The sequence below is a fragment of the Tamandua tetradactyla genome, chromosome 1 (genome assembly GCF_023851605.1).
Source record: "Tamandua tetradactyla isolate mTamTet1 chromosome 1, mTamTet1.pri, whole genome shotgun sequence".
NCBI lineage: Eukaryota > Metazoa > Chordata > Mammalia > Pilosa > Myrmecophagidae > Tamandua > Tamandua tetradactyla.
The window spans coordinates 133,501,152-133,526,962 of record NC_135327.1 but is presented as its reverse complement, the minus strand read 5'-3'; the positions used below and the strand labels follow the sequence as shown (position 1 = coordinate 133,526,962).

The 25,811-nt window shown below is 33.9% G+C and overlaps 1 protein-coding gene across 2 annotated transcripts in view; it reads right to left on the bottom strand.

Moving 5' to 3' along the window:
* Positions 1-25,811, bottom strand: part of SEMA3A (semaphorin 3A) — a 225,617-nt gene that overhangs the window by 61,904 nt on the left and 137,902 nt on the right. For both annotated transcript variants that reach the window (XM_077151734.1, XM_077151724.1), the window contains one exon: positions 24,488-24,607. In XM_077151734.1, coding sequence (XP_077007849.1) covers positions 24,488-24,607 — 120 coding nt within the window. The remainder of the gene's footprint in view (positions 1-24,487; positions 24,608-25,811) is intronic.

Genomic DNA, 25,811 nt, shown 5'->3' with positions numbered 1-25,811 from the left:
AGAGAGGTGAAAAGAAGAGGTGCCCTCTCTTGGGCCCCTTCCACCTGCTTTGTATATATTATTCTAATCCACTCATCCTAGAAAACACCGAGACTTAGATTCTGCAAATACCCAAAGTATAACAGTAATTGGTAGAATGAAGGCATGAACAAGAGCTGAGTTCTTTCTACTGCATTAAGTTGGTCACCTATATATTTTGCAAGTTGTATATGTCTATATACTATTTGATTATTTGGTATACTATTTCAATAAAGAAAATAATTTTTTAACAATTAATTAGAAAATCAGTGGAAAATATTGTTTCTCTCTACCTTTATGAAATCAGGCTATTTGAACTCAAGGATTAAACTAAACAAACTGTCCACAGCTTTTCCCAACTGAAGGCAAATGATCTAAGAGGAAGTGAAAAGCATTTGGGATATTTCGTACATTCAGAAATATAAGAAACGAACCCAAATATCAGTGTAGAGTGTTGTGCTTCAAATTCTATATGTCTAATACATCTCAATAGAAAAATTAGTATATGCTTTTAGCGTGGTTGTCTTTTTTGCATTTATGTCATTGATGGCTAGATCAGTGTTTTATTTAAATGTTGAATCCTAGTTCAAGAATATAAACCCCTGTTTTAACACTGTTTCTCTATGGGAAAATATAATCGACTGTTTTCCACAAACTGTTATTGATGAAAAACTTCAAAAAAGTTCTCCAGAATTTTCAGTTTTTAATGAAATGAGTGTGAAATGAGTTCATTAAAATTAGATTAAGAAAAATCCCCTATCAACTTGCCTCTAGCTTTAACAATTTTTCTTGTTAAATATGTACTTTTTAAATGCTATTAAACAATGTGTTATTAAACAATAAAGACCTACTTAGGATTTTAATTAAAAAGAATTCTATGTGTTAAACCAAATGAACTATCTTATAATTTCTCTGAATAAGAAAAATCCCTGCTATTGAGGAGAAAACATTCTCATCTACATCTTTTCATTTTCATCTCCCATATTTATATTTATTTAGTTGGCAATTCCTCTCAGTTCTATCCCTAATATGTTTTTTCCGTATATTTCCCATACTGCTTTTATCCTAATGAAAGTTCTCTCATCTCCTTTCTGAAGTATTGGTTTGTCCTCTTAAAAGATCCCCATGCCTTAAACCATTTCATTTTCCAGTCATCACTATATTGTTTTTCTAAATACACACTCAATTGCCTACACAATCAAATTCAGACTCCTTTAAAATGCATTTAGTCTCCACTCCTCAGGCCCCAGGCATAATTCTAGGCCCACCTACCATTGCATTTCCTCTGTGCCCTGTTATTTTGTCACTCTGAATTCCCAGAATTTTCATTTTTATGTTTCTACACTAGAGAAGTTGTGGGTTTACAAAACAATCAGTCATAACATACAGGATTCCCACTACCCTATTATTTATTCCTCGCACTGATGTGGGACAATTGTTTGAATTGATGATAGCACATTTTTTATGATCGTACTATGAACTATAGTCCATGATTTAACTTAGGGTTTCCTGTGTAGCATATGTCCATATATTTGCAAAAAATTTATTCTGATATCATACATACAATCTAAAATTTCCCCCTTTAATCATAGTCAGATATATATTTCAGTGCTTTAATGATGTTTACATTGTTGTGCTACGATCACCACCAGGCATTACCAAAATATTTCCATCATTCAAAACAGGGATCCTGGATAAGGAATGGGAAGTTAAGGCTTAAAATGTACAGAACTTTTATTCTTAAATGACTTTATTAATACAAACCCCTGTATGAAAAATGCCTGTATTAGTTTGCTAATGCTGTCTATATACAAGATACCAGAAATAGAGCAGCTTTTATAAAGGGAATTTATTAAGTTGCAAGTTTACAGTTCTAAGCCATGAAAATATAGACATTTTTCTAAGCCATGAAAATGTCAAAATTAAGGCACCAACAAGAGGTTACCTTTACTCAGGAAAGGCTGATGCTGTTCAGACACCTCTGACAGCTGGGAAGGCACGTGACTGGTGTCTGCTGGTTTTTGTTCCCAGTCCCGTTGCTTCCAGCTTCTGATGCCAGTGTTTTCCTTTCTAAGTGTCTGTGAGCCTTCACTTAGTTCCTCCAAGATGCACTTATGGGCTCTGGCTTGCTTCGCATCTCATGAGAAGTCACATGGTGACATCTGCTAGGCTCTCCCCATGTCTGGGCATCTGCTCTTTCTGTTGGCACTCCAAACATCTTCAAACAGCCATGTCTCTGTCAGCTCTGAACCAACTGTTCTCCAAGCATCTTCAAAATGTTTTCCCTTTTAAAGGACTCCAGCAAACTAATGAAGACCTACCTAGAATGGGCGGAGTCACATCTCCATTTAATGAAAAAACACACCCACAATTGGGTGCACCACACCTTCGTGGATATAATCTAATTAATAAGTCACACCCACAGGTGGGAGCATCACATCTCTGTGGAGATGATCTAATCCAAAGGTTTCCACTCTGTAATATTGAATCAGGATTAAAGGACATGGCTTTTCTGGGATATACAACTTTCAAACCAGCACAGTGCTCTTATACAACTTGCCTGTCAATATCCCACCTGTCTTTGAAGGCTCTTTAAATACCTTCTAAAAATGCTTTGTCTAATTTCTTCAGATAAAATTCCCCCTTTGGGTTTCTAGAGTATTTTTGTTCAATTTCCATTAGAGTAATTAAACATCTAGAAGGTATAAAACAGAAAAGAAAAACAGAAGAAATGCAGGCACAGAGTCAGAAAAAGTCAGAAGTCAGCAGAAACTGGAAAAGTAGACACAAGGAGAGAGAGATCCCCAAGTAACTGGAAGTAAAGATGTAAGCCAAGGAATTCCAAAGATAGTGGCAAGCCAAGTCTGGATGCTATAGACTCCAAGGTAAAAGAATTGCCTTGCCAATGCCTTGATTTTCTGCTTCTGGCCTCTGAAGCCATGAACTAATAGACACTTGCTATTTAAGACAACCCATATCTGTCTTAGCAGTGTAGCAAACTAAGACAACTGTAGCAACTGTAGCAACTGTGTAGCAACTGTTTCTTTATTATGTTCTCTTAAGGCAGGTGTGCTAGCTTGAAAGGATTATGTATCCCAGAAAAGCCATGTTTTAAACCTGATCCAATCTTGTGGGAGCAACTATTTCTTTTCATCTGTATTCAGCACTATAGGTTGGAGCTTGATTAGATTATCCCACAGAGATGTGACTCACCAATTGTGGTTATTAACCTTGGATTAGAGGGAGATGTGACTCCACCCATTCCAGTTAGTCTTGATTAGTTTCCTGGAATCCTTTAAAAGAGGAAACAATTGGAGAGAATCACAGGAAAACAATGAGATAGCCACGGGAATTACCAGATGCCCCACAGCCAGAGACTTTGGGAGATGAAAATGGAAAACACCCCCAGGGAAGCATCATGAAAGTAGAAGCCTGGAGAGAAAGCTAGCAGACTTTGCCATGTTTGCCATGTGCCTTTCCAGTTGAGAAATAAACCCTGAACCTCACCACCCTTTCTTGAGTGAAGGTAACCTCTCGTTGGTACCTTAATTTGGACATTTTTATAGACTTGCTTTACTTGGGACATTTTCATGGCCTTAGAACTGTAAATTAGCAACTTAATAAATTCCCCCTTTTTAAAAGCCATTCTGTTTCTGGTACATTGCATTCCAGCAGCTAGTGAACTAGAACAGCAGTGCTATGTTATTCATCTTTGAATCCCCCTCTAGTTCTTAGGATAGTATAAAACACTTTAAATTTTTTGCTCATTTGTACTCAACTGGATACCATTATATTTCCATATTGGCCTATGGTTTGTAAACTGCATTCATATGTAGGATGGTAGTGTAACTGCACAGTGGTTATGAGGCTGTTGCTGTCATGCTGAAATCTACCACTTACATGCTGTGTGACTGTGAACAAACTACTTAACATCTCTGTGCCTCAAGATCTCACTTATACAGTGATAATATGGAGATTATCAAATGAGCTAATTGAGTCAGTACATATGGACTCAGAACAATATGCCATCATGAAATATGAACTGCCCTTGGTGTTATCCCACACTTGCCTCAACTTCACTATGTATTGTTCACTAGAAATCATTTTGAAACAGAAGCATCAATGTCAACAGAAAACAGATATCTTCTTTTTCCTTCTGAAAATTGAAGTGGGATATTAAGGACCAAAACAACATGTGAATCAAGAGCACCTCCCTCCCTTTTTTTTGTATGCTGTATGACATACATGTCATTATTTTTCCATGTGAGTGTCCTGTCACTGCAGCGCCACTTGTTGAATTTATTTTTGTTCGGTTAGTTTTTGTTTTGCTTGTTTCTTTTGTTTTTGGAGAAGTGCATGGACTGCAAATTGTCTCCTGCATGGCAGGTGAGAATTCTATCCCTGAACTACCCTCACACCCCGAAAGCCCCCTTATTGACCATGGGTAGTCATAATGGAAGAGAAGATCAAAACAAGTTAGAGGCTAGAAAAGACAGCAGAAATTCTACTTGCTCTTTATCATGAATTTGAAAAAGACACTTGGGTTTACAATATATAAAAGAAGGCTTTACTCCAGAATACTGGGGTTTAAATAGATCTATTCTTAGTCAAGCAAAACCAAGTGTGCCATGATATTTATAGATGCTTCCTTGTATTTGATCATCATTCACTTAAGTTACACTGTAAGTAACTTAGTCATTATAAGGAACCCTTGCAATATTTAAAACTTAATCTTGTTGAATTAAATGTTAATTAAATATATGGTATTTATAGTCATTACGCATAACCATTATGATCTATTTTGCTTTTATAGAAAAGAAGATAGAAAAAATAGAGAAAAATCTTCTTTACAATCACCAGTTATCTAAATTCCACTCCCTGCTTTCCAGGCCACTCTCCTATATCTGACCATGTTCATGTAATATTGCATGGTTAGCTTGCCTCAAAATAAAGCATCATTGCCATGATTTCCATATGCTCCTCAGATACCTCACCTTTCTCAATGCAATCCCCTTTATTCAAGTCATTCAACTCAGAAACCTGGAATTAGGTTTGACTTTTATTTCCTCAACATTGACATTTTATCAATCATCAAGTTTTATTCCTTCCTATATATCTTTCAAATCTAATTGCATATATGTCAACAGAAAGATACATAAACAAATACTGCTTATATTAATATATTTGTTAAAGATATGACAAACATGCAGTGATGTCTGAATCCTACTTTGAAATTCATTTAAAAAGATGGATTGTTGGATGGTAGAGAGGAATGGATAAATAGATATACAAGAAATCATAGTAAATTATTGATTTATAGAATCTGGGTAGAGGTCAGAGGGAAGATCACTATACAATCCTTCCAACATTTCTGAATTTGAAATTTTTCATAGCAAAATAAATACCTCCATGCTTCCTGAAGCAAAACTTGTTATTGGTACATAATAATCAACAACGATGAGCTTAAGTGCCTAAAAGGATTAAGGTAAAATTAAGAATACGCCATATATAAATAAAATAACTGTTATTATGGATGGCGAATGATATTATTTACCTCCTTTGCTAATACTTCTCTTTATGCCTGAGTCTATACTTAAACTGGAGCAAATAAAACAAACTTGAATAATTAGGCTCCAAACTTTACGGTGCATTTTCTTAAAGGTGCAAATTTAGTCGGTAAAACCCTATTGCATGATTTGTTTTTTTCTATCTAGAGCATGTGTGCATTCTTTTTTTTACCTAAATACTATACTCTTTAACAGCTTCTATTCAATAGCTTTGTACTGCAATTACTTACATGTTGCAGAATAATTTTTGGAAAGTAAATTGCTAATAAATAATGTTTGTTTTTTTTTTAAGAAAATAAATCCTGTCTTGTTTTGTTTTGTCTTTCTGTCCTGTTGATTGATTTATTCTAGGTACTTCTTACAATCATCTCACTACCTTGGTAAAAATGTCAAATTGCAGGAACATAGTGCTTAGCACAAGAGAGATTTTAAAGGAGAGTGCTTGACATCTTAATCTGATTTAAACTTAGTGACTGTATCACACGTTTATATGGCTTTTTGTTATTATTAATGGTTTGATGATTAATTATTGTCTTCTAAATTATGACCTTATTTTCACTTTTTAAACTTGGGAGTAGGTTTCTTTTTTACTGAGATAAACACAAGAAGCAATTGCTCAATATTGCAATGTGGTGATGATTTACTATTTATGCCCCTAATTTTTTACATGTTAGAGTGACTCTCTTTGCCTTGCAGATTTTGGAAGTTGTGTACAATTTTCCCACATTAACAACTATACCTTAAAATAATTTAAAGGTCTTTTTTATCATTTTAAATATGTATTAGAAAAATTTTGATTGCTTTAGATTTAATCCAGTGGCCTCAACTGTAATATATTTTTAGGTACCTATATAATTTCTGGTTATTTACTCCCACTTTAGGAAGGAAACTGTGATATTTATAGGTGCTTTTTTTTTAAATGCATAGCTTCAGTAAATTAATCCATATTGTGAATGTACTCATCCATCAGAAACTATCTTTTCATCATTTATATTATGATACTCTTGAATTATATTAAGTATAACCTCTAGTGTATGGTTAGATTAGATTGTTTTGTTATTTGAGAATATTAGATGGAGTTTCATGGAGGAAATAATTTCCAGGAAGAATTTTGTAATTACTTCATAATAGTTACACACACATATGTCTATTCTTTCAGGCAACAATTTGGATATTAATTTTGATCACATTCAAAGGCATAGTGGAAATTCTATACTTAATACAGTCTTTTCCCCCAAATGTCTAAGAAATAAAAAATGTCTGAAGAAAAAGATAGTAATAATTTCTTCTGTCAGTACAGAAGATGCTAACATAAAAGGAAATTAAATTGTAATACGTATAATATAAACTCTGCTCTTTAAAATATATTATCAATGTAAGGCATTTTAAAACATTTTGCATACAATATAATTAAAACAATAACTTTTAAATTTGCATGAAGAAAGACAAGGCAGCAAAACCTATTTCCTATATTCAAAAAATCAAACTTCCTATATAGAATGGCCATTGCTACATGATAAGTAATTTATATGATCTCACCTTGTCTATAACCTCACGCTAAAACTTTTTCTTAAAGGTGAAAATTGGTGGAATTCTGAGAGACATGACCTTTCTTAACAATATTTTAATTTAGAGCAAGTTTTGCTTCCCTTTGCTAGAAAGTTTATCAAATTTTTAGACAGTGCGCTTACTCTGCTTTATTAAATGAGATGAAACAAGTGCATGTATGTGTATGTGATTTATTTTTTAAAACCTTCAGTGCTTAAGCAAGGAGCTAATAAAATCAACACACCAAAAGACACAGTACAGATATCATCTGACTCTCTCTGAGACGGCAAAAAAACACACCAGTACTTCCTTTCAAATCATTCTCCAATCCACAGTCATATTTGGTTCACCGATAACATTTAAAAATAAGGGGAACTGGATAACTTTAAGAGTATATTATGTAAATATAAAAGTCTTTTACCAAACACTCATAACATATTATCTGAATTAATAATGTCTTTCTATGAATTAAGAAATTTAATTGGGGTTCAAACTTTCTCTTAATCTTGTTAAGAAAGTTTTCTTCTACTCCTAGCTAACAAATTTAATTAATCAAGTTTGATTTTAAATAATTTTTCAACACTGAGCAAGAGAAAGCTAGTATTTTGTGTTTAAGATGTTATTAAGGTAGTGAATTAAGAGATTTCTTATTACTGAATTATCCTTATAATACTAGAATTGATTTTTATAATTTTAATTGGAATATTTAGACAGTCAAATGTATTCATCTCCAGTTTCCTTTTAGTCCAATATTGTTATCAGTGATAATATCACCCTATATAATACTCAAAAACCTATCCATCCTTTTCTATGCTCTGAAACATTCCTTAAATATTTCGTACACATTTCTCTCCCACACACACACATATATATATATATATATATATATATATATATGTATTTATTTATTTATTTTAACCTGGGCAGGCACTGGGCATCAAACCCGGGTCTCCGACATGGCAGGCAAGAACTCTGCCTGCTGAGCCACCATGGCCTGCCCTCTCCCACATATTTTAATACATGATTCAAAGAGAAATTACTGATCGACAGAAGTGAAGTATGGCAAAAAAAAAAAAAAAAGGGAATTAAAAACAAAAGCAAATACAAAAAATCAACTTAAATAGTTTCTATTAAGTCTCTTAAAATGTAGATAAACACTCAATTTCTGCTTCACTTTTTGCTCTCGCTTTCTAAAATAGGAAGGTCAGAATCTACAGATGGCGAAACTGGTATTTGTGAATTCTAGTAATAGTCTTACTCAGAAAAAATTCGTATCAGCAAAAAATTTTGCCAAAAATTTCCCAATACATAATCTCACTTTTTTTTTCCACTCTCAGAACTACAAAGTCAATTTTGTAAGTGAACTGGAGAAGGTTCAGTTTTGATATCTGCCCTTTTCCTAGAGCACATTCATCCTGCCAGCCCTCAGTAAAGTACTGCATTGGCAGATGGTTTGTCTTCTCAGTTACCACCGATCAGGTCCTTGGTTCCAGTGGAAAGGAAATATCTGTTAAGAATGTGGGCTGCATTTTTATATAATGATTTAGAGACCAGGGAATATTTGAGTCCATTTTTGCTTGACACAGAATTTGGCAACTATCTAATAACATTAGTATTATTACAACTAGAGCCTAATTAATCCTGATTGCAACACCAGTGTAGCTTCAGCACTTCTGTCATCCTCTGGTCAGAAAATATGCTCAAGATTACCAGAAATTCAAGATCTCTTCAAGGAAGAAAAGCATGTTTAACTGTGATATAATTAGCAGTTTCTATGGCTTTTGTTCTTAAGAGACAATAATAGTTTGGAGTCTTGAAAATGTCTAATTATATGGGGAAGGAAATTCAAGGCAGAAAAGCAGATAAATTACAGCATAATTTTCATAGCAATTAGATTTCGTGGAAAACAATCCTTATTACACATTGTGTTTAATCGTCAAGATTTTATTATCCCTTAAGAATTAATAATCCAAATCTAACTTCACCTATCCTCTTTTACACTTTCCTAATATCACTATTGGAAATGAATAATTATTATTTTAATAAAACAGCTTCCAGTCATTTTCAGTTGTTTTTTAGGATCACATCTATTTGGAATGGATAGTGAGGAATCTATCTGCAGTACAATTTGGAGAGTTTTATTTTCTGTATTGGATAGATAATATTACATATGTTATATTACATATGCATAATTAAAAATTTAAGATCACAAAATAAAATCAAAGGTTGAAACACAAATGTGTAATTTATGGTTTTGTACTTCAGTTTAATTGTGTTACTTTATATTAAAAATCTACTTTGTTTTACTTTACTAAGATATTTGACATATGTTTGAGGAAGTTATAGTTATCTCATATTTTATATACAATGTTGCTGTTTTATCACACAGTTTATCACTTAAAATAAAAGTTTGTCCTAATCTAGTTCCAGTAGAAGCCAGAGTGCACATAAAACAAAAGAAATTCAAATTCTAATTAACATTGTCTAAAACCAGATATTTTTTAATTCTTAAAAATTACCTTGAGGCTTTCCTGGAACCCAGAAAATCACTGCCTCTACTGTATTTCTTTACTTTTAATTCTAACTGGACATGAAGTTGTAGAAGACTTAGGAGGTTGACACAAAGGTATAAGCAGCTATATTAAGTGGACACTATCTCAGTAGAATGATTTAAATAGGGCAAGTCTTACTGTCCCAGGCCTACATAGGCGACCTATTGGTGATTGCTGATTGAAAATGCAACCTGTTCAAAGGATGCACTTAGCCAGTGTTTATATCTGTCCAGTTTAAATGAAAGCCAAAGTCACTATTTTTAACCTCTTTTTTTTTTTTTTCACCTGGGCAGGCATCAGGAATCGAACCCGGGTGTCTGGTGTGGCAGGCGAGAACTCTGCCTGCTCAGCTACCGTGGCCTGCCCCGAAGTCACTATTTTTAAGAAGGCCAATTACCGAAGAATTGCAGATAGTTCAGATTAGACTACCTCATGAGGGGTAGATTGAGTCTAAATAATGATTGCCACACACATTCTTCTGCTAATGCCAATTTAGCAGAAATTTAAATTGAGAAATAAGATAGTCTACCGTGGTATAGTGAAACAAAAGCCATGTATGTTCTATTCTTTAATAATGAAACATGTAACATATTTTGGTAATTTTGTCTAGTCCTTCTCAAATTTTAATGTGAGATCTTAATAGAAAAGAGACTCTAATTCAGTAAGTCTGGGGTGGAGCCTGAGAGTCAGCATTTCTAACAAGGTCTCAGGTGATACACGTGCTGCCTGTCTAAGGGCCACGCTGGTAGGAGCAAGGGTTTAGAACAGCTGCTTTCTGTGATAAGAGAGTAGCAGAAATCTTCATTCTGTGATCAATCCGATATAATACCTTACTTTAGTAAATCTGTGCTTTATAAAGAGAATGCATATGCCTGTTCAACCATTGGCAGCTAACACTTCCTAGATTTAAGATATATTGCTAAGAAAATAAGCAGAATGCAAAATTTTTAAAAAGTAAACACTAAAATAAACATATTAGAAAGAAAACTGAGAATTCAGAAGGCATGGATTTTAGTCTCTGTTTTCACTAAATAGGAGGTTACTAATAACTTCTGGCAATTTACTTAAATTTTATTAGTCACAGTTTTCTAGTTCACAGGGCTTGGGAGGGGAAAGGGATATCATAGGAAACATTTTGAAAATTATAAAACACTACACAAGGGGGTGCAAGGTAGAGTGGTAGAATTCTTGCCTGCCATGTGGGAGACCCAGGTTCGATTCCCAGTCCCTACACTTCCCCAAAACAAACAAGCAAACAAACCAAAAAGCCAACAAATGTTGCTACAATAACAGGATACTCACATGGAAAAGAATGAAAAAGAATGAAATGAAATCTGCCATACCAAAAAAAAAAAAAACTAACAAAACAAAATGCTACACAAATATATGATTTCTATTGTTCATAATTATTTCAATTGTTTCCTTATGTAAGGATAGCAATTTTTGTCATTGTTTTTAATAATTAAATTTTCCAAATATTCTAATACTGACTATAGCAGCAGTAACAGTTTTGTGGAAATGGTTTTCAATGTCTTTAATGTAGGTTAACCAAATTTGTTAGCTTTATTTCTTAGTTGACCTATTATTTCTACATTATTCCTTGAAAGAATCATTAAATTTACCTCGGACCATTATTTCTGAATAATACTCTACTGAGTTTATATAATTATATATTTTTTGAAGAAATGTCTTATACCATATAACAGGAAATGTTATATATAAACATATTTTTTCTTTAAAGTTAATTAAAAGCACCGAAGAAAATGTATCTCCCTATCTCTTAATAATAATCTCTTTTGTTACTAAGGCCAAGAAAACACTTACAGATTATAGGTAATTAGAAAGGCAGGTAAAAATAAATGCAAACAATGGCAACTTGAAAATTTATATAATAAAACCCAAAGAAACTGAAAAAAAGACATTTTAAAATTATTTTGAAAATAATACTTTTTTTTTCAGTAAAAATAGAAAGGATTGGCAGCATAACTATTAGTACGTAAAAATTCTGTAGAAGATAGAATGTTAAATCAAGTAAGATGATAAAAATACTTAAAACCATTCAGAACATTTGTTTTCAGTGCTCCTATTCAACCTTTGCTCTAAATAATCATACTAGAAACTAACATTTTAAAGCAAAAGGAAACCTTCTTACTCTCAGAAAAATATCTGTATCAAGAGCCATGAATATTGGAAAATGATTAACTCATTATTGTTTATGTTCAAAGAACAGTTGAAGAGACTTTGTTTATTGTTCTAGTTCTCTCTAACCAAAAAGCTCTCTTCATCTCATCATTTTTTAGGACTTTCTTAAAAATATTTTTGTAGTTAGGAATGTATGTCATTGAAAAACATCATTTAAAAAATCTGTAGTCATATTATCTATCAATAATGTATAGTTTTTTATGATTCCAAAATGTTTCCCATCCATACTTTTAAAACACATTTCTGATTTTTTTGTCCCTCTTCACTCAGTCTTCATGTATTTTCTAAATGGAGACTGCCTATATGAGAACAAAAGATAGCCTCCCTTTTGTATCGTCATACCTTCTATCATGTTAAATAGAGAGTCCCCAATTTGTGGTTTTGATATTAGGTTGAAAGCCTGAAAATTAATTGGATTAAAAGTATTATATTTCAATAAAAGGGAAACAAATGTTGCCTCCTACTCTTACCTTGTGGATTAACAATGGTTTCGCGAATGAAGATACCCTGGAAGTGAATGTACATGATCCCATAGATGTGCTAAGAATTCTAAGGCTTTTCTTTCCATAAAGACCTCTACATGTTCTCCAGGAGGGCAGGCACCTCTTTAGCTCTATTTCCTATCACACTTCTTGGCATTTAGTGGGTGTTCAATTCAATGTGAAAATGAAAGTTGTCAAGGTCAATACGTTGGTAGCTAACAAATGTAGCTTATTCATTCTGCTGTCAGGGATTCTAGGAGGGCTTAGAAAAGAGCAAGCAGGGAAAGGAGGAGAGAAGAGAACTCTATGTAAATAATTGGGGTGAAACTTAAACCTAAGTTATATACAGATAAATAGAACACATAGTGGAAAGAGATGAAAAGAGACTAATTTTGGCAAACTAAAAATAGTCTCTAAAAAACAAAAAAGCAGCAAATGAATATCAGTAAGTTAATATGGATAGTTTAATATCTGCCTAAAAGTGATCTACTCTTAACTTCCCATTAATAATGTAGCTGTTACCTCTATTCATATTACATGATACCTTAATTATTTTACTGATACCCACATGGTCACAAATAAAACAACAATCTGAGTACTCTCAGAAATTAATAAATATTCCAACACCATTTTTAAAAGCAGGTTCTTCTTTTGAAAAAAATTTTTAACAGACATCATGTCTAATTTATATTGCAAATATCAGGAAAAGCTCACTAAAGCATGTATATAGGAGACTTTATGATGTAGTTTGTGGACTTTTATTTTCAATTTGTGATGTTCCAAATTTTATTAAAGTGTTGTTCACATGTTGTTTAATTATACTCGAATGATGACAAGATTTATTAATTATTATGAATCACTCTTTTCTTTCCTCTCTTCCTTTCATCTTTCTTTGTTGACCCCTTCCAAATAGTCGAGAGTTGTATATATTTTAAATGATACTTTTCCCTCTTCATAATCATCCATGTTTTCCCATCCTAGAGAGTATTTAGAAGCTCCAAGGAATCAATCATAAGAGTAATGATTTACTTAGCTTCTTAATTAGATTAAAGTGTTACCTAGAAAAGTTTCTGCTGCTATTATTATCAGAATATTCTTTACTAATAGACTGCAAACACCCTTTGCTAATCAACTCTGATTCTCCCATGGACAGTCTGGGAATACATGAGCTGCTTACGAGCACTATGGATAAATGGTATTGTAGCACATTTTTACAAAATTAAGAAGACAAAATTAACCAAAACAATACTAAATTTTGTAAAGAGTTTGAAAATCTCCGTGGTGTGGGTACTTTCGACTTTGGTGCAGCCTCTGCTGTATCACTCTCAGTTTACTGCAGGGCATAGAGGACCGCTTACGGCATGACTGTTGTCCTAATTCCTCCTGCCAAATTCCCAGCTCCAGCCAACCTTGCCACTTGCCTTGTGCAGGTCCTTTCCATTCAGGATTTAGTTAGAAATGAAAAAAAAGGGGTAAAGAGTGGTAAAATTAGTTCATACACTTCATACACTGTTGTCTCAGGATCTTTCAAGGCAATTCAATTTATAATTTTATTGATTTGGACATTGATTTTATATATATATATATATATAATCGTTTATTTACCTTTGTATCATCTATGAAGACTGCGATTTTCTCTTTTTTTTTTTTAAAGGAAATCAACAATAATATAATGAGGAAGTCAATCCTCAGGCTTCTTATGGAGGGCAGTGCTTTCCTACTACTTTAATAATTTCTCTTGAATCAAAAAGTTTAAAATGACTATTGTAAATACATGAAAAGTTATTGATCAAAGACACCCGGTACCCTGTTGATTCATTCTAGCTCTGTTAAACATTCAATGATTTGAATTGCCAGTTTGAATAGATTTTTCCCGTAATTCATCCCGAATGAGTAAGGTTTTGTGATTACCCATGTGTTTCATTTCCTATTTTCAGAATTCATTTCTCTTTGTTTTGACTTATGAAATTGTGTTTTCCTCCTCCCTGGACATCAGTACTATTTCTTCGCTTATTCATAAATGTAGTTTAAAAACACATTTGATAAACAAACAATGACTCCCATGGGTATTAAGCAATTAAATGGAGTCAGTTTCATTTCAATTTTGACGTTACTTACCCTTCAGGATCAGGGAGGTTAGAGTTCACTAAACTATAAACGGGTCATAACACATTGTATAAGCCCAAAACACAACTCTGCATTAGCTGTAATTTAAATCTTACTGTATGCTAAGTTGAAAAGGCAGTGAGGATCCCAAAGGGAACATGACATCTACAATCACTGATTTCCCATACACATTTATGGTAAGATTTTATAAATGTATAAATGGGATAGCTCTCTTTGATACTGATGCCCTGGCAACTTTCTACGTTAGTAATTCAATGAGCAAAAGAAATTATTTGGCTTTATATGAATTTAGACAAATTTATAAACATATTGAAGAGGCACATTCTTGATGATTTCCTTATGCTATCAGCCCACATTCAATCCAAAAATAGTTATAATTTAGTAAATCATAAAGCAAAATAATAAAAAAACACACTCAATGAATCAAAAATGGTAACTGTATTAACTTTTAAAACTAATAATAACAAAAAATTGTGATATTTTTCAAAAGTTTATCTTTATTTTCAAAATATGTTTTCAAATAGCAGCACCATAATTATAATGGCATACAGTATATATAGTAAAACATTTATGTAATGATCCAAATGGGTCATAGGAAATTGATACATTGCTGAAAGCAAGGTATGTATTGAGGGAAAGGTTTCAATTTTCTCTTGTCTACTTTCTTAAACTATATAGTTGCACAAACGTTTCCACTTTGAAAATATTCTTTTAGGGCATCTAAGCACACCTAATAATCATTACAAGTTATTACTGGGAAAACAGTTTAAAGACCTTTTCCTAGATAAGATTTTATAATTTGTCTTTAGTTCACATATGATGCTTATAATATTTAATGCCTTATGTCATGTGTAGGTAATTTAGCACGCAGTAAAGTCCTGCATGCACAGATTCAGTTTTAGGAAATGGCCTAGATCACTATCACTTCATCGGCTTTTGTTTTCCTTAAGCTACTTTCATTGCTTTCCTAGAAATGCGTGGATACTCAGTTAAGTAAGATTGTATATTACAGTACATTTTTAGGTACATGATATATTTGGGCATTTATATTGTTCTAGTAATTGAAATTCTTACATAATATTATGAAGCCAGCTTAACATTAACTGAGTTTTGTGTGTGTGTGTGATGTTAGTCATCGTTGCAAGTGCTTTCTTTACATGAATTAACTCATACGTGATCCACACAACAACCAAATACAAGAGGGACCATTATTATTTCCAGCCTAAAGAAGGGGAAATTGAGTACAGAAAGCTTACATCAGCTGTCTACGGTATTTTGGCCAGTGCCCAAATCAGGCAGTCACGCTCCACGAGCTCCGTGCTCTTAGCCACCACCCTGACGGCTATGGATGACATCCCAGACTGAATAAAACACTTCTTCAAAGTTAAGCTGTGAAGTGGCAGAAGTGATTCTCCTAGAAACATCAGTACAGTCAGTGTCATCTTAACCAATGTATTGGAAAAATTTTAATAGAGAATCAGTCTAACGGTTGCTTTATTTAGATGATAAGCATTGTACTTTCTAGAGCCAATATAACACAAAAACACATTTTATGGAAAGTTAGCCTGGGTTATCTTTCATGGTTTCAACGTTTCATCTCCTAATCATGTTAAGCTCGATTTGATTAAAAAATAGTTTGCTGTTTTATTACTAAAATAAATATTTCATCTATTCTTGATGTACTTGGTACCCTTTGAATGACTGTAGTTAGTTTAACAAAAGAAAATAGCTTGAGAACAGATTAAAAGAGGCAAGAATAACCTTCAGACTACCGCACTGTGTACTTTTCCAAATGTGCATTGGGCACTGTGTGGAGAGGAGGCACAGAACACAACAGCTGCAAGCCTGTGACCAGGAGTATTTACCATAGTGTCAGACTCACCATGGACTATGAGACGCACACTCAGGAAAACAGTATGAGACATTAGTTGTTAACCCTGTTTCACAAATAAATGCATGTTGAAGAGAAGTAAAGCAAATAACCCCAAACTCACATAGGCAGCAGGTACAAGACTTGGAATAGAAATTTAAGCAGTTTGACTCCAGAGTCTAACGAACAATTTCATCGAATTTCGTGTTGGGGACATCCAATAGTGTAAGGATCCAATAGTGTTAGGCCCTGTGATAAATACAAATATTCATCTGTGTGCAGTTATCACATGCCCTTGGGATTCAAAGGAGGGGAAATTCAAAATCCATTTGCAGAATGAAACAGATAGCAAATTTAAGCGTCAATGACTCTATATGATGCAGAGTCTGTAGGGTTTAATGCTGGCGAGGTCACTTAGGATAAGATCTTAAAGGACTTGACAGGCAGTAAAATCTGGATTTAATTCACTTGTGAATTGAGAGACATAAAGGATTTGTGAATGGGAAGGTATTGTGACTGCCATTGGAGATATTTCGGGGAGGCCTGTGCCAGTCGTGTCTAAAAAGGATATATGGTTTATTGAATTAGAGAGTCTTATAAAATTAAACCCAAACCACAACCAAACATTTGTGATTAAAACAAATGTTAATCATTCAAAACAGCATCCAGAATTCTTTATCCTAAGCTTGCAGACATCATTTCTGGGCATAATTATCAAATTTGATATTTGTAAAAATAAATAGAGGAGTAGATTCCCTTGAATTGACAATTCTCTTTGGATCCAGATAAATTTTATAAGGCATTTCAAATCAACATTATATCTTAAACATTGATTGGGGTAAATATACTAACAAACATATTTTGTCAACATAGGTTACTTTACTACTTTGCTTTTCATTTAAATATTTATCATATTATATTTTGAGTCATGGTAATTAAAATCTTCTATCCTGAAAATATTTGTGTCAAGCCTACATTTAATAATATTGTAAACCCTTTCCTCCTTCCACTCAGATTAGAACGTAACAAGTGGCTTTTTTTTTTTTTTCAAAACTATCCATGCCATTAAAATTCAATGGCACTGCTTCCTGTCATTCAGCTTTATCTGGCTAAAATCCTTTAATTCCCCAGCTCCTGCTGTTGGGGGCTCTAGGCTCATCACACTTAACCTCTGCCTAGGCTTCTCAGAAAAGAATTTGTTTCACTCCATTCATAGCATCAATGGTTGAGCAAGCCACACACAAGTGCGTGCTGGTCTTTTACTCTGAGCACACTAATCTGATTGTTTTTCCACTCTACAAACTCTGGGTCAACAATCAAGCTGCCGCCAGAAACTAATTAATTTGCAAACAGGCTTCTGTTTTCACAGAGGGAAAGCTTTTGAGAGCCATGTCAGAGGGGCTGGTCCCACCATGGTTACACGCATTGTCACGGCAGCCACTTCTCTCGGTAAATCTCTTGCTTGATGTCACTGCACATATGAACCCAGATTACCAAGTCAGCAGTAAATCCCTATTAAGACCCACTGAGCTCTGAATGTAGTGACACTGGAAGAGGAAATTGGTATAGACAGGCTCTGTATTCATCAACCTGATGGTGAGACGAGAGAGAAAATCATAAGAACCAAGACAAAAAGGGAAGCTGGCTTTAATTGAAAGAATTGTCCAAGATATTGTTTTGTTTTTAGAAATATTTATCAAACTCAGTTTAAATAGTGAAATTATTTTAAGCAAATGTAATAATACTCATACACGCTATTTTTTACTCTCACCATGTGACTGTTCATTCCTAAAGTGATGATTCAAAATTTGTGACAAATTTGCCGTATTTGAGAGTTGTACTTTTTAGGCTATCATTTTAAAAAACAAAATATCATAACCTAACAAATTTTATACAGACAGATTTTTTTTAGAGGCCTGAAAGGAATATAATTAGCTTTGAAGTATATTGCCACTGATGAGTTTTTATTTCAAAGCTTTATTCATTTTTACTCACTAGTACAATGCACTTTCAAGCAAAACAGGTTAAAAGTGGTTTATGTTCCTTGGACAAAAGTGAACATAGAAAATGGGCCCTGGATAAGGAGATCAAATAAATGTACATTTTGGAAATTTCCAGCTCTTTATGGGAGAAAAAGGTATATTTAGGGATTTTATTACATTTATTTACAAAGAATAACATAGTAGCATATTTCTGTTTTTGAAAAGATTATATTAGAAGAGTGTACAGAGTCTTTACTAAGATGAAAAATTTTCTGGATAATAGATTCAAGGTAAAACAAAACAGATTATTTCTAGGTTGTGTTTAGGTATAGATAATGAGAACTTCCTTAAACTTTAACACATTTATGCTTCAGGGTAATTTCATGAAAATAACCATACATATTGTCAGTTTTATTTGTGTGACTATATACGTTGATATCCAAGAATTTCTATCTAATGAATAGAGTATGTAACTCATAGAGAATGTGATAGGCATTAAAAAAAAACAAACATATCCTTGATTCTTCTTTCACAGGCTAAGAAAACTAAAGAGGATTTTTGTCATTTTGCTGCTGTTGTTGTAACTGAATGATCACTCAGCTGCTATAATACTCAACTGCTCAAGAAACCATGAAGTAAGGCTTACAGAGGGCTTTTTCTTGAAAGGTCAGCAAAATATTACTAACGTACTTAAGCCAGAGAAATAATTCAGAATGGTATTATTAAGAAGTCTGACGTTAAACAAAACTAGATAATTCACTCTACTTATTTAAAAATATTCCAGTCAAATACTCAGACATAGTTCATGCCTCCAAAGATGGGAGAATTAAAATAGTGTATCAAAAGAGTTGTACAAGTATTTTGAGATTGGATATATGCAGTATTGAGATTGGTACCAAGTAGTTTTAATTTGTGGTCTCATGATTAATTTGTAGACATATTTCCTGGATCCATTTTTCTAAAATTGCATGTGGTGGAACAGATTGCATCTTCAGAGAACATGAAATATCCTAGTGTGTGACCACACAGGAAACAATGCTGATTCCAATAATGACAGGCCATCCCGGTGTGAGCATTACAAGGGAAAGGAAGTGGAATGATGGCTTGCATACCATTTCAATTACAGAAAAAAGCAAGTGGGTTGGTCTATCCACAGGCACGATCCTTTTAGGAAATTCCACTAAAAGAAAACAGATCTTCCTGAAATGAGAGGGAAAGCCTCACACTCCGGGCACCATAATTAGGACTGTTTGTGTGCACCAGGCATTGCTCTCTCAAGGATCCATGTGGTTTGATGTATTAAACTTGACTCTGGCTGCCCTTTCACCCTGACTCAAATATAATTACTCACAGAATGAGTCTGACAAAGCTTGCTAAGCATGCTCCACCCAGTGGAAGGGGTTAGAGGATAACAGGGATAAGTGATATTTATTAAGTGCTTACTATGTGATAAGCACTTGCTGGGTGCTTTTTACACATTATCATGTGGTCATTTTTTTCATAACAGTTTTTATAAGGTAGGCATATTACCCTGCCATTACATATAGGGCCAAATTCAAATTGCAATCAAAGTCTTTCTTACTCTAAAGACTATAGTCTTTCTCTAAATTATTTGGCATTTCAATATTGCCTCCATCAATCAGTAATTGTTTCCATCATTTGGATAAATGATGTGGGCTAGTGATCCAACTGGCCATATATGCAACACTAGTATTATTTACATACTAAAATTTAAGATCATTTCTATTTATAAAGTAGTTTAAACATCATCATTGCCTGCCTTTCATATTATTATACAAATACAGAGGATAATTTTCCTTTAATTTCCATATGATTAGTACTCAAAATTGGAATTGGAGTTTAAAAAGTCATCTGAGGTTCGATTCCCAGGCACTTCCCCAAAACAAACAAAGAAACAAACAAACAAAGATCCAACAAATGGTGCTACAATAACAGGATGCCCACATGGAAAAAGAACGAAGTGTGACCCTACCTTACAGCACACAAAGAAAAAAATCATCTGAAATTGACCATCTGATTCTTCTAAATGACTTTTACTGATTTGAGAGCAGTAAAGAAAGTCCTATGCCCAAGTTAATTTTAATAACCCTGAGGACCCTTCAGAAAATACCTTGTAAGGTAATGTATTATTTCTGGCAGCATAAATGATTGTGCAGTGTATACTGATGCTTCAAAACTCATTTATTTTATGCATGAATGTGTAAACATGTTTCCAATTTTATTCCGGAATGGTATTTAATTTCATGAGGCCTGTGATTCACAGTCCCTTGGTCCTATCTCAGACATGTCTGCAGCCTCCATCTTGCAGCAGTTCTGGCTTCTGCACCCCATCAGATGTAACCTTTGTGCTAATTTGGACAAATCAGTTCTCACATTCAGTGCTGAGAGACTGATAACTGAACTCTCCAATGAACTACACATTTTCAGAGATGAAGCACAGAGCTGCGGACAATGACTGTGTTTCCCACAGTGTAAATCCTTCAGATTCAACTGTCAACATGTGACGACGCAGCACAAAAGCAGTTTTAACTTGGAGACTTTTTGTTCAAGACCATAAAAATGAAATGGACACTAAAGTCTATTTTATGTTATTCCATGTTATGATGAGATTTTCTTTCTCAGGGACAGTGAAAGCCTGTGGTGCCCTTTAGACTTCTTAATAGATCCAAGCCTCTTCTTTCTGAATAAAAAATTTTCTCTCCTATATTCTATACTCTAGTATGACATCAATATGAAGAGGTCTGCTTTTACAATTTTTGTCTCCTTGAATATGTGAGGCAATTTCTCCAACCTAAACATGTTTTTAGTAAAAATGAAAACATTACTGAAATAACTATAGTGATATTTGAATGTAAACTGTGTTCAATTTATTGTGCTTGGAGGTTTATTGGGATACACATGATTACAGAGCAACCAATACACATATAACTGAACATAACAGAATATGAAATAAAGTAAATAGTAAAATCGAAATGCAAATAAAAAGAAAGATGAACACTGTTGTTTTAATATAGTCTTCCTTCACAGAAGAGCTTGTGTTTAAGTTGCGATTATATGAATTAGTATGTTTGCTATCAATGAAAAAGGAAAAAGATCTTTCTAGATTTGGAGACATAATGATGGTAATGGTAAACAGAGTGGCATTTTCCGAAAGTAGTGAGCATTTTCAGGAGACTATTGAATAGCATTAATGAACGTTTGGAGTAGAAATGAGGCAGGCTAAGAAGCTGGGACTAAGTTCATGGATCCCTTATAACCATCACTGGCAAACTAGAACCCATGAGTCAAATCTGGTCCTTCACCTGCTTTTGTATATAAAGTTTTATAGTAACACAGCATATCCGTTTCCAGCCCTATTCTCCTTTTATAGCTCTAAAATAATACACACATACATAAATTCAAGCGCACATGCAATTTGTAGCTCATATCCAAAATTTAATTCACTATTTCCCTCCTCAATCTGGGCTTTCCATATGTTTGATATTGGTATCACCAGTCACACAATCTCCCTGCTAAAAGCTCAGTTTCATGACTAATTTTTTTATCCTCTCCATTTCTCTATACCTAGTCAGACACCAAACCTTTCAAAACAAACTATTAAAGCAAGGGGTCTCAAGTCATGCTTCTACTCTTCATCTCACCAATGTTTCATCCATTCCCGCCTGGCTCATGTCTGAAAAGATTTATTGACTTCGTTCTCCTATTCATGTTCACCTTAACACTGATATTACTGCTAATTTCCTAAGATTCCAATAATTTCCTCCAGAAAGAATTAGATGCATAATCCATAGTTCCACAGCATATTATCATTCGTGTAGAACTGGTATTTGCATGTCTGCTTCTTAAACTCAGCTATGAGCCATTTGTATTATGTGACCACGCCGTCCATCCCACTTGGGACTTTTTAAGCTTGAATGACTCTATGACACTTCATGCTTCTTTTTGTTTTAGGGATCCCATTCCCTCCTGTGCGAACAATGAACATACGTGCATTTAATTACATCTCCCCCCACATACCCTCAGTTTAATAACTGAGAATGGATAGCCCACATATGGTCTCTGGGCTTTTGGGGTATGGCTCTCTTTTATAGTTGTAGACAAAGCCAAGTCTTCCTTGCAACATCTTCTTCTTTCCCTGGCGAGGTTTCCAATTTTCCCAGATGGTCGCCCAGGCATAATTTTACCTTCTTTTCCCTCAGAATATTACTCATGCATCCAAATTCTTTTAGTACCACAATATTTGTACTCAATCACAAATGATTTTAGAAGTCATCTGCATTTAACAGGACAGCAACAAAAAGGAGATGTCAAATGTAGAGGAAATTTGGGAGAGTAGGATATAAGGGAAGCTAAGAGAAGTGACGCTATTAAAGAGAAAGGGTTGGTTATCAGTGACAAATATTACAGGAGATGTGTAAACTGGAGAGCGATATAAGGCTATAAAAGCATTTAGGTGACCTTTGGAAAAGCAGTTTCATGGGAATAAACCATTGAGTAAAAGTCAGATTGAAACTGGCTAAGGGTGGCAAAAGAAATGAGTAAGCAAGTACGAAACCTGCTATGGAATTAGACATACGGGGACTTCATGGCAAAAGAAAAAAAAGATTAAGAGAGGGTTTTTGATAGGCTAGATGGGCAAGTTTTAAGTCCAGGGGAAGAAATCAGTGTGGAAAAGATGATAAGACAGTAAATAAATGCAAATTGGGTAAATTTCTGTAAGCCCATCAATGCAATTAAGCACCAAGGCAGAAAGTCCAAACTTGGAAGGGCAGAAGCACATCTTTTTTCAATAGCACATGAAAAATAATAGGACAATCAGAAATGTTGCAGCAGGAGGAAAAGAGATGCTGACTGAGTTAACCGGAGGTTCATGCTATGTTTTTAATATTCACTTTGGGATTTGGGGTAGAACACAACAATGACAGTCACCCAAAACTCCTGGTCTCTTGAAGTTTCAGTGAGGTCCAGAAGCAGAATTGTGATTTTTCTCTACCAAACCACTGAAGAACAGAAGTAATTAAATGAATTTTGGGGTTCCCCAGAAAAAAGGGAAAGCAAAACAAGTGTGACAAAAGTCCAGAGAGTAAGGTAATCAAGCATCTGAGAACTTAGTTAACTGTGAGCTCTATTCTTATTAATGAGGCATGTGGAAATGGAAACAAATTCATAGTCTGGGAGCTTAGGGACTCAGCAGCTTCATTTTATAGAGTGGAAGGCAGAAATAAATGGGGACAATAATTACTTAGGAATAAAAAATAGCCATGATGGTACTGTAGGGATCTTTATGAAAATCTTTTATGCACGTGTAAGTGAATATTAAAAAAAAAAAAAACTCTGGGTAGAAGGAGATACAAAAACTACTTGAAGAAAAATCTGAATAAAAGAGCATTAATTTGTTTTAGGCATATACAGTTGTTGTACAGTTCATGCTATGCTAACATTATTTACATACTTAACAACAACTTCTGGATCAAGTAGTAAAGCTGGTGCCTGAATTTCAGAACACTGGATTCTTATTCCAAATCCTCTCATAGGTTAGATCTCATCTTAGATAAGAGATCGCCCTTAATTTCCTCACCTATAAAAACGGGAGAGTAGGGTTTTCGGAAGAAGAAAGAATCAAAATGAAATAATGATATAAAAGCCCTTTGAAAAATTGAAAATCCTATTAATACGATGTTATTAGAACTCTGATTTTTCAAAATGTCCAATAACATATGTGCTGCTCGCAATTCAGTAAGGAGAGCTGTGGAGTTAAAAAAAAAAAAAAAACACCGTGAGATTTGCTATGATGTCCTTCCTTGTAGGACAGGATTGGTAAGTCATCTTATCTTTTTTCCATTGCCTCCCTTCCTTGGCTCCAGCCCAGATCTATTCCTTTCCTTAGCTAACCACTGAGAAACATCAGTTTTGGCACAAAGCAAACATTTTCCTGAATTTTTAATCTCTCTCTTTTTTGTGTGCCCAACTCTCTCACACCCACGGTCGTGAAGTCAGCACCATTAGCTTAACAGCTTACGAAATCTCGTCATATTGTTTATATTTTAAAGGGAATGTTTCCAGTGACTTAATACATTCCCACATGTCATGTGCACACATTATTGCATGCGCCACCTACCATTGAGCCACCTGGAATCATGCTGTTCTGTTCTGATTGGGTGGTGATGCCCAAGAGTTCGGAAGATAGCAAAGTCTCGCCCCATAAAATCAGCTGCAGTTCCCGAGTATAATTCTCCATCTGTGTTATAACAAAATAATACCAGATAAACATCCTTTAATGCAATTAAGTCAAGCAAAAGCAAGCATATGCAAAATTTCTTTTCATAACCAGGCTTTAAAGAAAATAGAAATGTTCTTTGCATTATTATGCAAAGCTAATACATTTTCATAGTTTATCAAAGGAACTATTTTATACAATATCTAATTATTGTATAAATTAGATATTATTAGGTTAAGATGCTAACTACTCATTTACTATCAGCTTAGAAAAAAGTGAGTAAAATTTGATTCAGTGAATACTGATAAAGTAAGAAATTGTGTTCCTTTCTATTATGACAGGAATAACAATTTTACAAAATACAAGATGCAAACTATGTTTAACCCATTTTGCCTTTATATGTGTAAAGCCACCATGGTTCTAATACTTTATTTATATAAACTAAAGCAACAATGAAAAATCTTGTTTACAGTTTTTATTTCAATAAAAATTAAATTTCTAATATATTTCTTTATTATTGGGATCCAAATAAATTAGATTTTTGATATAATTAAGAGAGGACCACATTTTCCATGCTATAAGTTTTATTTTTTCTTTTATCAAGTGCAAGAAGTGTTGTAGCTCAGTATAAAGTATTATATAGTCCTCTAAAAACAAGTACAGCTTACAGACTCAGATGTCACAGAAATGTGTTTGAAGCAGAGGCGATTTTGACAAATTCAGGTCATAATCACTATAGCTGAAATTTATGCTTTTCTTTAAAAGGTTCTTATCTAAAACGAATTAACTCTAGGGCAGAATTTAATAATGGAAAAGTCATAATCAAGGGTAAAAAATTGAAAGGAAAGGAAGAAAGGGAGGAGAAAGAGAAGTTAACATTTACTGATTACTACTTATGCTCATCAGGCAATCAGGTGCCAGGCTTGACATTTCAAATTATTTCATTTTGTTCTGCCAACAACCCCATGACGTAAATATTATCTTTATTTTACAGTTCAAGAAACTCAAGGTTGTTCAGCTAATGAGTAGGTGACTCAAGGTGACATTTCAAACACAGGCCTGTTTCATCCCAAACCTCTTACACTAATGCATACAACCCTTCAATAAGTGAAGTTTGTCAAAGTTATACTTTGTTTCCTTTAAACTGAAAGTAATGGCATTATTTCTTCCACAAAACGCATAGTAACCTGCCCCTTTTCATTGAATTATATGCAGAACAAAACAA